The sequence below is a fragment of the Narcine bancroftii genome, chromosome 9 (genome assembly GCF_036971445.1).
Source record: "Narcine bancroftii isolate sNarBan1 chromosome 9, sNarBan1.hap1, whole genome shotgun sequence".
NCBI lineage: Eukaryota > Metazoa > Chordata > Chondrichthyes > Torpediniformes > Narcinidae > Narcine > Narcine bancroftii.
Window position 1 is genome coordinate 15,967,034 of NC_091477.1, and position 14,291 is coordinate 15,981,324.

The 14,291-nt window shown below is 42.5% G+C and overlaps 2 protein-coding genes across 3 annotated transcripts in view; both read left to right on the forward strand.

Annotated features, from left to right (window-relative positions):
• LOC138743220 (protein KIBRA-like) overlaps nucleotides 1-648 on the forward strand; it is a 92,573-nt gene extending 91,925 nt beyond the window's left edge. Inside the window, exon 24 of the transcript XR_011344734.1 lies at nucleotides 630-648. The gene's annotated coding sequence lies outside the window, so the exon portion shown is untranslated. The remainder of the gene's footprint in view (nucleotides 1-629) is intronic.
• A 6,493-nt stretch (nucleotides 649-7,141) lies between these two features.
• Nucleotides 7,142-14,291, forward strand: part of rars1 (arginyl-tRNA synthetase 1) — a 48,815-nt gene continuing 41,665 nt past the window's right edge. The window contains exons 1-2 of one of the 2 annotated variants that reach the window (XM_069898182.1): nucleotides 7,142-7,246; nucleotides 11,114-11,248. In XM_069898182.1, coding sequence (XP_069754283.1) covers nucleotides 7,202-7,246; nucleotides 11,114-11,248 — 180 coding nt within the window. In that variant the 5' untranslated portion in view covers nucleotides 7,142-7,201. Of the gene's footprint in view, nucleotides 7,247-9,847; nucleotides 9,929-11,113; nucleotides 11,249-14,291 lie in introns of those variants that run through there. The other variant, XM_069898183.1, reaches the window with a different exon arrangement.

Here is a 14,291-nt window from a genome sequence, read left to right on the forward strand (position 1 = left end):
ACGGTGTCTTTTGAAACAATGTTCTCTATAATTTCCCAAAGAACATGCTGACCAGGTTCAAACAATTTCCTTTTGATACCAATCCATAATTTGATACAATTGAGGGTTTTTAATAAAATTAAGAAATTAATTTTACCTCAGCACGGTTTAAGTTGAGATCTTCAGTTTGATTGGACTCTTATCTGTAACCTCAATCATAATTTATGATCAGATGAAAATTGTAATATTTTTTCATATTGCTCATAAATGTAGTGAATGGCTTGAACATGCCGCACAACCAGAATTTTAATCCTGACCAAAACCTTAGATCCGTAAACGAGTATAGCTTACTGTACCTTCTGCTGTTTACAACTTCATCCTTTATCAATTCATTGATTTACAATAAATGTATTTCAGAAAGAAAAATTAGTAATCTGATTTTTGTAATCCAGGAAAAATATTTTAGTAAATTAAAGACTTTAATTGTTTTAATTATTCATTAATTGATTGTCCATTGCTGCACACTGGGAATCAAGGCGAAGTGTAATATTTGGTTCGATGTGGGATTTTCTGACATTAAGAGCAGCCACCTGGTGGAACAGTGGCTTTGTTTGTTATCACTACTGCTGTTCATTTTCTTTTAAGTGCAGATTTATTCTTGGTTGCTGAATCTTTGAGCCTGCAGTGCACAACTTCATCAAAAGTTGAGAATTTTGATCAAATTTTAGACGAGGTGAGTGTGGAATCTGGCCTTGAAAATGTTGAACATGAAACTACTGGTTTTGCGTAAGCTCAGGAGTAGGGGGTGATGACAGAGTGGTGAGTGAGTGCTGGAAAGGGCAGGGAGAATGGAAAGAGTGGAACTGGATCAGGATGAAGGCCACCTGAAACTGGATAATTTAATGTTCATATTGTTGGATTGCAGGCTAACCAGGTGGAATATGATGCGCTGTTCTTCAAGCTTGCATTTGACCTCACCCTGACAATAGACGAGGGATAGCACAGACAGATCTGTGGGAATGAATGGGAATTAAAATGCTGGCATCCAGGAGTTTCAGCTGGAAGGTGAGGACAGAGTGCAGGTGTATAACAAAGTAGGTGAAATTTGGCATGGCATGGTTATCAATAGTCTCTCACCATTAATATCCTGGGAAATCGTCCTTGGTCAGCATAAATGAAGCTAAGTTTCTTGAAAGTGGAACATACTAGAAACTTGAATACTGTGGCTACAAGGGAAAGACAGAGACTGTGTATTCTGCACTTAGTGAACTTCCCTCCTCACTCCCTTAAAAACCTTTTGACTGTGTATAAAGTTCAAGTGAAGAATACAATGAAATATTTTCTGTTTGTCGAGATAGCTTGGCACCAACACTTAAAGCTTGACAGCATCCAGGAAAAAGCAATATTCCAGCAACCTATTAACATTGACTACCTCCACCAATGAAGTACCAAGATTGCTGCAGCTATAATCCAGAAAGGAATTACTCCATTCTTTTGGAGGTACTCATCAAGACTGCTTCAAAAAAAATATTTCCCTTGTTCATTGCACATGAGACTTCTACTATCCACATGTTTCACTCCACTTGAAAATATATTGGCATTCTATCATCCTGACTGGATTCAAATCTAATTTCTTATCCAAACACACTCAGTATATATTTATTAGAAGGATTGTGGGTGTTTAAGAGGATGGCTTGCTTCCAATTCAAGGGCTTTTTAGGTTGGTTAGTACATGTTCATCTTTCAATGTTTACAACCCAAAAATAAACATGCATTTTGGAGCGATGGGGTACAGAAAATAACAAGGTCTAAAGAATGTTGGATTGACAAACCAGTTATACAATTACATGTCGACCACAAACAACAGCACAGTGTAGCAAATCAGTGAAGTGTAAACTAACACTTCTATCATTCAATGAAATAGACAAGCAATTTTGAATTCACAACTTAATGTATTACATGTTCTAGAACAGTTCAGGCCCTTCAGCCCACAGTTTTGTGCTGACCTTTATAGATCCTGCCTCCTTCATATATGGTACATAGAACAGGCCCTAAGTCTTTTCAATACAATAGGAACAAAAATGAAGTAAATGTCTGGTTGGATAAAAAAATATATAGATGGGAAGAGTTCATATTCCTGGATCATGGGAACGTTTGTTGGGCAAAAGCAGACTTGAGGAAATTCATTGGAACCATAATTAGGACAAAAGAAAAGAGAGAACTAAGAATTGAAAAATAAAGGTTACCAAGCTTGTTGATTAAAGTTGCATAAAAACATATTGGATCTTTAAAATACAAAAGCATCAATGACATTCTGCAGCTTTGTGCAGCATTGATAAAATTGAATAGTAAACCCCATAATCTAGCACTTAATGTGGATGTCAGATAGGTGAATTTTCCAGTTACTCACTCTTCCAATGTCTAATTAATACACCTTCATTAGGAATACACTGTTTAAAAGACAAAACACAATGCAAAATGTAAAATAATTTGAAAAAAAAATTGAAGATTTCATTATGTTAAGTTCATTTTAATCAAGTAATTCACATAACTTATAAAATTTAAATTCAAACCACAATCACTGGCGCTGTAACAGTGTTGTGCTGGCCACAAAGCTAACCATCATAATTAAACTCCTCCCCAGCAGCAAGCAGCATCGACTGGCTCTTCATCTGAGTGTCCTAGTCAGACCCTTGGCACAACACGACTCACCTCCACACAAGAGCCTTGGTCAGGTCCTTGGCGCAACCTGACTCACTCACCTCCATGCAGGCACCCTTCCTGCTCTGACGGCCCTCTCACCTTTTCACTAGGGTCTGGGTCAGGGCCTCGGTGCACCTTTCTCGTGCTGACAACCCATTCACCTCCACTCAAGTGGCAACAGCAAAAAGAATGCATGCATTGAGGGCCATTACTAGTTCAGTGGGTCAAACCTGCGTGTCAAGTCACCTTTATTTGACGTTCATACCATAACTGCTAAGGCAATGCACAGTAAGAATGAGATAGCATTTCTCCAGGACCATGGAACAAATTTACCTAAATAAGAGTTAAATATTAAAACACAATAAAAATAAAAAAAATCCATGATATTACTAGTGCATGCATATTTTAGGTTTTGAGAAGCCTGATGTCTTGGGGGGGGAAAATTGCACTATCTCAATGTGTGGGCACGAATGCTACGGTGCCTCCTTCCTGACGGCAGAAGGGAGAAAAGTTTACAAGAGGGGTGTGAAAATCCCTTCACAATTTTACTTGCCCTCCGCATGTATCATGTGTTGTAGATATCTGTCAGATAATTATCCAATCTCATCACAACATCAGACTGAAAAGAGGTTGAAAAGACCACATACAAAACAAAGAATGGTAAAGTCTCTAAGACAGAGATTATCCCTGATTAAATTCTAAGATTTAGCAGAAAGGAATTTCTGACACAAATGAATTTCCCTCATATGGGCAGAGGATGATGTGCCAGTGAACCCAAGAGACATTTTAATCTTGCCACCTTTAAAGAAAGGAGGCAGGTCACCTTGCTGTCTGCAGTCTTCCTCTGGGTTATTTCTGGATTCTTTCTTAACTGTGTCCTCCCAGGTATGGAGGTGATGTTCCCCAAATCCCTTTGTGTATTCAATCCATCACCATACGATCTTCATCATATATGAATTCCAAGATAAATGGAGAGATCAATAATAATTGATTCAATTTGGTAACTGAGAGATACTGTGGAGCATCCATTTCAAATTTGGTTGCCTTCAGAAATTCACCTCCATTCTATATCCATTATACAATGATGGAAACTAATTTTAACTAATGTTGACACCACAGCCCTTCATACTGCACGACAGGGTCAAACAAGTTTCAGACATAATTCCAACACCTCCCTATTTCTTGTCATAACACTAAATATCCATTAAACCACACAGGAATAAGAAAATCTGCAGGAAACAATTGAATCTCAATTTCAACATTTTCGGTTCATTCATGCAGATAATGATTATGTAAATGCACATGCTGAGTTCAACTTCCAAATCATTATCAACTTGTACACAAAAAAAATATCTTTAGAGAAATTACTACATTAAAGCACTGGAGAGGTACCAACAATATCATAAAATCTTGTACATGTTGTAAGGATAATGAACATCGGTGTTTTCTACCCCCATAGACCCTGATCCATCTCTGACAACACTCTCTCCTACCTGGATCTCTCTGTCTCCATTTCAGGAGGCAAGCTGGTCACCAACATATACTACAAGCCCTCCAACTCCCACAACTTCCTGGACTACACTTCCTCACTTGCTGTCGGACTGCAAGAATTTCATCCCCTTCTCTCAATTTCTCTGTCTCTACCACATCTGTTTCCAAGATGAGGTCTTCCAGTCCAGATCTTCCGAAATGTCTGCCTTCTTCCATAAGCACGGCTTCCCCTCCACCACATCTCATCTTCTGCTCATCTGCCCTGGTCTCCTTTGCCCCTAGATGCAACAAACATCGAATCCCCCTCATCCTCACCTACCACCCCAGCAGCCAACGCATCCAACACATTATCCGTCGGAATTTCCAGCACTTATTACAGGATCCCACCACCAGACACATTTTTCCTTCTCTCTCTGCCTTCTGCGGGGATCACTCCCTCCCCGCCCATTGCACCCCTGGCACCTTCCCCTGTGCCCACAAAAGGTGCAACACTTGTGCCGTCATCATGATCTGGGGCCCCAAACAGACCTTTCAAGTGAAGCAACACCTCATGTGCACATCCAGAGGACTTATTTACTGCATCCAGTGCACCTTTTGTGGCATTCTGTCCATTGGAGAGCCCATTTGCAGACTGGGAGATGGCTTTGCTCAGCACCTCTGCTCTGTTTGCAACCACAGCGACCTCCCAGTGGCCAACCATTTCAATTCCGAGTCACACTCCTGCGCTCACATGTATGTCCGTGGCCTTGTCTACTATCCCACCCTGACCACGTGCAGATTGGAGGAACAACACCTCATTATGTGAGCATTCTCCAGCCAGATGACATTAACATTGACTTTACTGCCTTCCACTAAACCTGCTTGCTTATTCTTTCTCCTCCCCCTTTTCCTGTCTTTCCAGTTCCTCTATCCACCCAACCATCCCTCCCCCTATTGCTGTCCCCTCCCTCCTTTCTCCTGTCTTTGCCACCCCCAACCCTCCTTTTGCTCGGACACTTGTCGGCATCTTCTTATACTTTGATGAAGGGTTCAAGCTTTGGCTACATAATGGACACAGTTTGACCTGCTGAGCTTCTCCAGTATTTTATGTTTTTACTTCAACCACGACGTCTACAGAATTTTGTGATTGACTTTCTGTCCCCTATAGTTGGTTTCCATCAGCAAGAGATTACTGGGGATAGAAAAAACATTCAAATAATTTTTTTTTAGTAATTTTAATAAAGAACTTGTACAAATAAAAAGGGTACAATTCAATAAGATGATATGGTCAGTTACACAAACTAAAGAAGATATTCTGAATATCACTAACATACATAAATTTAAAATCATATCCACAATTCATATTCTAAATAGTATATAAATCTTTTAGAAAAGAAAACTGTAATAATGCAAAAGAAAAGGAAAGAAGAAAATAGTAAAAAAGAAAAATCCAAGCTCCTTACCGAACCACATTGCCAGATGCTATGTGTAGGGCCCACTCCCTTTTGCACTCATTCCTCCCCACCAATCGCATCTCCCAAAAACCCACCCCCGCCACCTTCCCCTTTGGCCGCAGGAAGTGCAACACTTGCACCTACACCCCCCTCCCTCACAACAGTTCAGGGCCCCAAACAGGACTTTCAAATGAAACATTTCACTTGTGTATCCGCAGGACTGATCCACATCCGCACGGTGCATCCTTTGTAGCTTTCTCCACATTGGAGAGACTGGAAGATCACTGAGCACCTTAGCTCTGTCTGCATTAGTAACAGAGTCCTCCCAGTGGCCATCCATTTCAGTTCTGTGTCACAATCCCTCACTTTCATGTCTGTCCATGACCTAATCTACCAAGACCACTTGTAGATTTGAGGAACAATGGTTGATTTTCCGCCTGGACACTCTCAGGCCGGATGGCGTTAACATTGACTTCTCCAGTTTCTACTAACTTACTCTCTAGAAAGGAGCTCCCTTCCTTTCCCCTAGCTCTCTTCCCTCTCTATTCACCAAGCCGTCCATCCTCCCCCTGCTTTCTTCTGCACCCTCCCTCTCTTGTCCACCTTTGGGACTGTGTTCCTCCCCCCACCTTTATCTTTTTGTTCAGATGCCCACTCCATATGTTGGCTCAAGCCTGAAATGCTGGTTACCTTTTGCTCCATAAAGTATGCTGTTTGACCTGCTCAGTTTCTCCAGTGTTGTGTTTTTACTTCAACCACCATGTCTGCAAACTTTGTGGTTTACTTGCAGTCCCTCCCTCATTGGTCACCTGCACACGATTGGAAACAACAAATCCTTGACTCTGAGAAACACTGGAAGAAAGGGAAACCAGATGTATTTATTTTGACAATTGAACATTGAACAATCTTATAAAGAGAATTGTAAGCAGCATTTCTGAAACAAATCTGGCTTTGTCCAAGCGATGGGTTTAGAGCATTGCTTCTCAACCTTTTTCTTTCCACTCACATACTACTTTAAGTATTCCCTGTGCCATCGTGCTCTGTGATTAGTGAGGGATTGCTTAAGGAGGCATGTGGGTGAAAAGAAAAAAAAAGTATGAAAACCACTGGTGTAATCAATTGAAAAAGTGGCAAAATGTGTTTTAAAATACCAAAAGAAAAAGGTTGGGAAAATTACCAAGGAATAAAACAAATTTCCTAGCCCTTTCAAGTGATCACTGGAACTGGAATTGACAGCAAATCTTTCTACCTAAAAAAAACTACTAAAAGTTGAATGAACTAAAACAACTCAGTGATTGCAGCTTAACCTTTGGTCGGTGGCTTAAAAGGGGCTTGGGGATTGAAGGTCGGGCTCATGACCACGAGTTCCTCCATCCATCCCACCTCCGGTCTCGACCCCAGACACTTTGAGCCGTGGACGCTGCCCGATGCACCCGGCGTGTCCCTTCCAGCATCAGCTCTTGCCGCCGACCGGGCGGCAGGGGGCGCCGACCGGGGCTGGGCGCCGCACGCCGAGGTTCGGACCTCCCGTCCGGACGCGGCGCTGCGCTGCGGAGACGCCACGTGTCGGCGGAAGGTGCGCCGGCGGACGCGGCATGGCGAGCTGGGTGGGAGAGTACGGAGCTCGCTTGAAGGAGCAGGTCAGTGAGCGACGGGGGTCGGGCTCGGGAGTGGGGGGTGGGGGGGTCGAGGGGTCGAGTCTGAGGCCGTCGGTCTTGTTCCTCTGACGGGGCCCTTTCCTTGCAGCCGGTGCTCGGGCTGATGGGCCAGAGAGGCTCGATATGCATTGCATCATATCGGGTGGAAATGGCCCCCTCAGATGCTTTGCCAGAGGGTTCCTGAACGAAATATTCAGCCTCTGGCAGGTGATCCCATATTAAATTATTTTAATGTAATAAAACAGGTGTAATATTACACGAAATGGTCTGCTATCAAAGCTTCCCATCAGCAGAAATTGCCCAGCACCTCTTCCAGTCAATCTTTGGCTTGGCTTCGCGGACGAAGATTTATGGAGGGGGTAAAAGTCCACGTCAGCTGCAGGCTCGTTTGTGGCTGACCAGTCCGATGCGGGACAGGCAGACACGATTGCAGCGGTTGCAGGGGAAAATTGGTTGGTTGGGGTTGGGTGTTGGGTTTTTCCTCCTTTGCCTTTTGTCAGTGAGGTGGGCTCTGCGGTCTTCTTCAAAGGAGGTTGCTGCCCGCCAAACTGTGAGGCGCCAAGATGCACGGTTTGAGGCGTTATCAGCCCACTGGCGGTGGTCAATGTGGCAGGCACCAAGAGATTTCTTTAGGCAGTCCTTGTACCTTTTCTTTGGTGCACCTCTGTCACGGTGGCCAGTGGAGAGCTCGCCATATAACATGATCTTGGGAAGGCGATGGTCCTCCATTCTGGAGACATGACCCATCCAGCGCAGCTGGATCTTCAGCAGCGTGGACTCGATGCTGTCGGCCTCTGCCATCTCGAGTACTTCGACGTTAGGGGTGTAAGCGCTCCAATGGATGTTGAGGATGGAGCGGAGACAACGCTGGTGGAAGCGTTCTAGGAGCCGTAGGTGGTGCCGGTAGAGGACCCATGATTCGGAGCCGAACAGGAGTGTGGGTATGACAACGGCTCTGTATACGTTTATCTTTGTCAATAGGCCTTATGTAAAATGGGGTGACCGGGGGTAGTTCCTCTGAGAACGTCACGTGTCACCGCATCATTGCAGGGTTGGTGGTTTAATGGGTCCATTCCCCCTGCAGCTTAAAAGGTGCTTGAAGCACCTTGGCCCCAGTAATCACGCCTAGGTCCCAGGATGGCTGCCCCAGATGCTGCAGCTTAAAAGTTCCCAGAGAAAGAAGCAAAAGAGAGTCCCTTCTGAGCCACTAGGGGCCTAGGCCCTTTCAGGCCTCCATGTAAAATCGGGTGAACTTAGCAATTGGCACAGTTAGCGACCCAGTTACATGGCGACTTGACCTACCTTGGGGAAGCCAGTTAACCAACCGGGCGTCCTGCTCCAGTGATTTGAAAGGGGAAATGGCCGGCCTGGTTACTCTGGTGGCATCAGCGCCTGCGTGCTGGCGTCCCAGGGAACCCCTGGCCGAGGTGCTGCTGCGAACTTAGGGGCAGGGGATGAGAGGCCACTGCCATGATCGGTGGGGGTGGAGGAGACAAGTCGCTGCCGCAGTGAGGAGAGGGGGGGGGGCCACGATGTGCCGCTGCTGCGCACGCCCCTCCAGTTCACGGCGACAGCTCACTGTGGGAGTGCAGGAGCAATGGCCATCTTCTTTACCCATAATCCCTCATGCCACTGGAACCACCCTGATGCTGTAATCAAGATAACCACAAGATATTGAAAAAATAATACAAAATAAATTAGACAAAATGACTTTGTCGTGAGAATGATCATCCTGTATTTGAAATTTAGTTTTATTCATTCAGAAGTCAGATATTCCTGGAAGACTTTGTTATAAAATGGGGTTTCAGGAAATCTTCAACTACAAGAAAACCCCATATAATAAACAAAGCTGGAAGTTTGGAGCTCAGTTCTGTTAGCTTTATGTTGACTTCCCTATTCCATTCCAGAAGCACTTGCTTGTATGGGAGTTGGAATGGTTGTTTTCATTGTTTGCCAGTGAGCATTCCACAAATTACAGCAATGCAAATATTCACAGTAAAAACATGCATTATGCAGTAAAATCCCTGGTGTGCTGAATTAAAGCAACTGGCAAAATTGAGGAAAATAAATTTTAAAATCAGTAAAAAAAATGCAAGTTTAAAATTGTAAAAGTAAATGTTTTCTGAATTAATACATATACCTTTGAAGTTGGGAGCAAATATTACCCCTGCAGAGTGCCTTGGTCATACTTTGCTTGGAGCAGCTGTTTGAATAAAGTTTTACGAAACTGCAATGGCGTCACCCAGGATGAAGAGCTTGTTGATGCCGCTCACCATTGGGGTGATTGTCTTAAAGCAACTCCTTATCCCTGCTTAGTGAGAGTCGCCCTGGTTGGAAGCTTTATCTCCAAACTTGGGGCGGGGTGGGATGGGGTTGGTCTTTAATGATCTAAGATGTAATTGTTCGTTTTTCGGGCGGCTCCGTGGAGGGAAGGAACCTGCAGATACAGTAATGATTAAATCTTTTTAAAGAATGTGACTGAAAGTAAAGTAAAATAAAATGCTTTAAGGTTTATATATTCATGCAAGTGAAGTTTGTTCAGTATAGTATTTTTGTCTTTCAAACTATTTATTCTTAATGCAGGTATATTAGATAGGCATTGTAGGAGTAAGTCTCAAGTAACTGGAAAATACACTTATCCGGCATCTAACAATCCCCTGAAAAGTAAGGCTTTTACTGTATCACTTATGTCCAAGTTGTAATCTGATTGTTTTAATCGAGGCAGTTGGGATGTTGTGGATGAAATTACATGTTTATGTTATATTCTCTGTTCAGGTTTTTAAGTGGTAGGATTATCTAAACTGCAGTCATGTCCAGTACACAAATGTTATTTAGTTTTGCATTCTGATTTAATAATATCAAAGCGGAGACACCGCGAAACTTCGTCAGTCTTAATGCATGGCTGTGATGCCACTGGCTTTAAACAGCCTGATTTAGGAGTAAATGTTTATTTTTAATCCTGCAACCATGCGTCGAAAATGATGGCACCTGTGCTGGGTAGCGGACCAGTGCAGGGCCCCAGTAATGGAAGAACATGCCCTGTTGAGACTGAGAAGCCTGAGAGACGACCCTACAAGGAAGTTGACCAGAGAGGGGCTTAGTGGCTGATGGACTCACACGGGCTATGTGCAGTGGCGACTTGCAGTTGAAGGACTCACACAGGCTGTGGGCTGCTGAGACTGACTCATTGGAACCAGACCATGGAACCGAGATTCAAGAGGCTGCTGAAGGCAAGAAGGGCCTCGGGTGCTGAAATCTTCCTGATTATATTGGATGTTTGGATCTGGAGCTCAGGTTCCCGATGGTTTGAACTGGACTCTGTGGCTGCAGAGGCACCCATATCTCTGAAGGGACTCTCTTTTGCTTAGAGGTGCTGGGCAAAGCTCATAGCGACTGTTTCCTTTACAGCAGACAAAAGTTGAACTATATCATAGATATTACATTTTTTTTGTATTAGTACGTGACAATAAAAGGAAACTTTGAACCTTTGAAAACCATACTGACTATCCCTGTGAAAACTATGCTTCTCTATATGTTCATAAATCCTGACCCTAAGATTCCTTTCCATAGATTGCCCACTATTGATGTCAGACTTACTGTTCTATCATTCCCAGAATTCTCCCTCTTATCTTTCTTAAATAAGGGAGCTACATTTGTTATTCTCTGATCCTCCAGTACCTTCCTTGTGACCAGGGAGGACACAAAGATCATTGCCAATGTCCCAAATCTTCCCTCACTTCCTGTAGTAACCTGGGGTATTATCACATCCAAACCCAGAGTCTTATCTATCTGAATATTTTTCAGATCCACCACTTTCTCTTTCAATTTATTAACTTTTTTCTTTAACAGGAAAAAGAAATAAAATCTCTTATCGCTGAAATTGAGAGTTTGAAAAACCCTGTTGTGCTTGATTTTTCCTCGGGACTGAACGAGATGTTAGAGGAAAATGCCAAGCTCAAATACCGTGTAAATGTTCTCAAGCGTGTGAGTAGTCTTTTACCATTAAAATATGTTACTTGTTTATAAAACTGGGTAATAGGGTGAAAGAAAAAAATAAAGATGCATTTTAGGATATATAGGTATACCCCATTTTACGAATACTCGTTTTATGAAAATTTGCTTTTATGTTCGCTTTTACAAAAGGATTTGTACGGGTTTTTGCTTTTACAAAAATAGCCACCAATAGTAGTGAATGGGTCTTTGCTTTATGCCTTTTCGGCTTAAGGAAAGTTTCATAGGAACGCTCTAGTTTCATAAAATGGAGTATACCTGTATGTAGATTTTTTTTTAATTGAAGAGAGGATACTGTCAACTAAAAATAAAATGTTTTTATGTTATTGAGCTGAAGATATCTCACAAAACTTTTTCCACCTGTTGCTCTTCCATCTTATTGAAATGATTCTTTCATTGGAATGAAAGACTCCTTAGAGATGTAATCACCGTCATAAAGACTCCTTAGAGTTGTAATCACAGTCATATAGCACAAAAACAGATTTAATATGTCCATGCTGAACAATATTATGAATGAGTTCCATTACCTGGGTCTGTCCATAAGCCGAATTTGTATGCAAAGCAGAACAGATTCTTACAGTTTTTATTTAGTGTTTGTGAGGTAACATTATGTGAATACCCCAATTGGGGAACAGCCCATTCATAAGTGCAAGTTGTTCGTAACCCGGGGACTGCCAGTACTTTCTGTTTCATCACTTTCTGTTTTGGGCATTTGGCCCAAAACCTTCCAAGCCCTTTACATGCATAAATACACTGGACAACAATTTTTTTTCAAAAGGTTTGCTTCCTGAAAGAAAATTGGGGATTATGATAGACAACTTCAAGCTGAATACGAAGATCATTTGAGATTTTCTATATTATGTAGGAAGTTGGAGAAAAATTAAATTAACTTTTATTGAATTTAACGTGTTTGAACACATAATGATGCTGACATTGCTGTAGTTCATCTGACCAAAAAATGTTTTGCTACTGATTTTTGTTGTACTCAGCATCTGATGCCTTTTGTGTCAGTGTCCAACAATAGTTGGCCAACATTGGTGGATTATAGTTGCCCTGATAAAACTTTTCCTTGATCGCACTGTCCTGGTGAAACCTTTCACCATGTTTGTTACTGATTGCACCAAGATCAGCAAGGAAGATGTCCAAGTGTGAATACAGAAAATGAATTTTCAATGGCATGTCGCACTTCATGGTTAAAAATATGCCTGGAAATCACAAAAATAGATTATATCTGAAAACAAGTATGCGATAGGAAAATTTTAAGGTGATTTTTGTGATCAGCAACCCAAATTAAATACACTCAAAAACATTCAGGAAGCAAAATCTTTGTTGTCCAAGTACTTAACTGCTGCTACCACTTTGTCAGCTAATTCCATGTGCTCACTACCTTCAAGTGAATAACTGACCCTTTGCTTCCTTTCTAAATCCCACCCTCTCACCTTATAGTTGTGTCCTCTCATCTTAAATTAACCAACTCAAGAAAACAGACTCACTATTCATCTTATCAAAACATCTCCATGATTTATAAGCCTCAATAAAATGTCCTACCCTCTTAGGAAATTGGGCCATTTTTCCAGTCTCTCACAATCACTCAGCTTCCTTAATCCTGGCAACAACTTTGTAAACTTCTGTACTCTTTCTAACATCATAATAACCTTCTGAAAGCTTGGAGACTAAAACTGCACACAGTATTCCAAGGAAGTCCTCTAACATCTAATATAATGATATGACATTTATGTTCATTGCCCAAACTGATGAAACCAAGTGTCCCAAATACTGTCTACTACTCTGCCCATCGTTGTACCTGCACCCAGAGGTTCTCCTGCACCACAGCACTCTTTAGGCCCTGTATCACAAAAGTAACTGTTACCCTTGTTTAATTCACCCAAATACAGCACCTCACACTTCTCTGACTTGAAGCGTATCTGCCATCCCATCAGATCCAGATCCCATTTGGTAACTTCATTGTCTACCATACCTCATAGTTTCATGTCATCAGCAAACTTTGCGACACATGTCCTTATCCAAATAATTTATGTGTATTACAAAAAGCAGGAGTTCTCATATCAAACAGAGAGATACTCCACTGGACATGGTCCTCCAGTCTGCCCTCTACCAACACTGCCTACTCCTATCCAAGTCCATTTTTTTTGTATCCATTTAACTAACTGGCCTCAATTAATGCTACAATCCCATTGTTCTGTATGTATCCATGCCGTAATAAGCTCATCTGCTTTCCCCAACAAGCTTCTTGCTTTAAATTAAACACAACAAATCCTTACCTTGATGCTTGTCCTCCTCTCATATTCTTCAATGTGCTTCCTTTGCCTTCCTTGCTATCCTTAACCTTTTCAGTCATCCCATCTCCATCTTGCATCCAACTTTCTTTCAGAATAGTTTAAAGCCACCTGGATGAATTTAACAAATCTCCCTGCCAGAATATTGGTCCCTCTCTGTCCAGGTGCAACCTGTCTCTCTTGGTCCCTCTCTGTCCAGGTGCAACCTGTCTCTCTTGGTCCCTCTCTGTCCAGGTGCAACCTGTCTCTCTTGGTCCCTCTCTGTCCAGGTGCAACCTGTCTCTCTTGGTCCCTCTCTGTCCAGGTGCAACCTGTCTCTCTTGGTCCCTCTCTGTCCAGGTGCAACCTGTCTCTCTTGGTCCCTCTCTGTCCAGGTGCAACCTGTCTCTCTTGGTCCATCTCTGTTCAGGTGCATCCTGTCTCTCTTGGTCCCTCTCTGTTCAGGTGCAACCTGTCTCTCTTGGTCCCTCTCTGTTCAGGTGCAACCTGTCTCTCTTGGTCCCTCTCTGTTCAGGTGCAACTTGTCTCTCTTGGTCCCTCTCTGTTCAGGTGCAACCTGTCTCTCTTGTACAGGTCACCTCTGCCCCAGAAGATGGTCCAATTATTTATAAATCCCTCTTGTACCAATCCTCAGCCACATGTACTCTATCATCTTATTCCTACTCTTACTGACATTATTAGTGAGCTGAAGATAGCCAGTAGAACTTTATTTATATGTT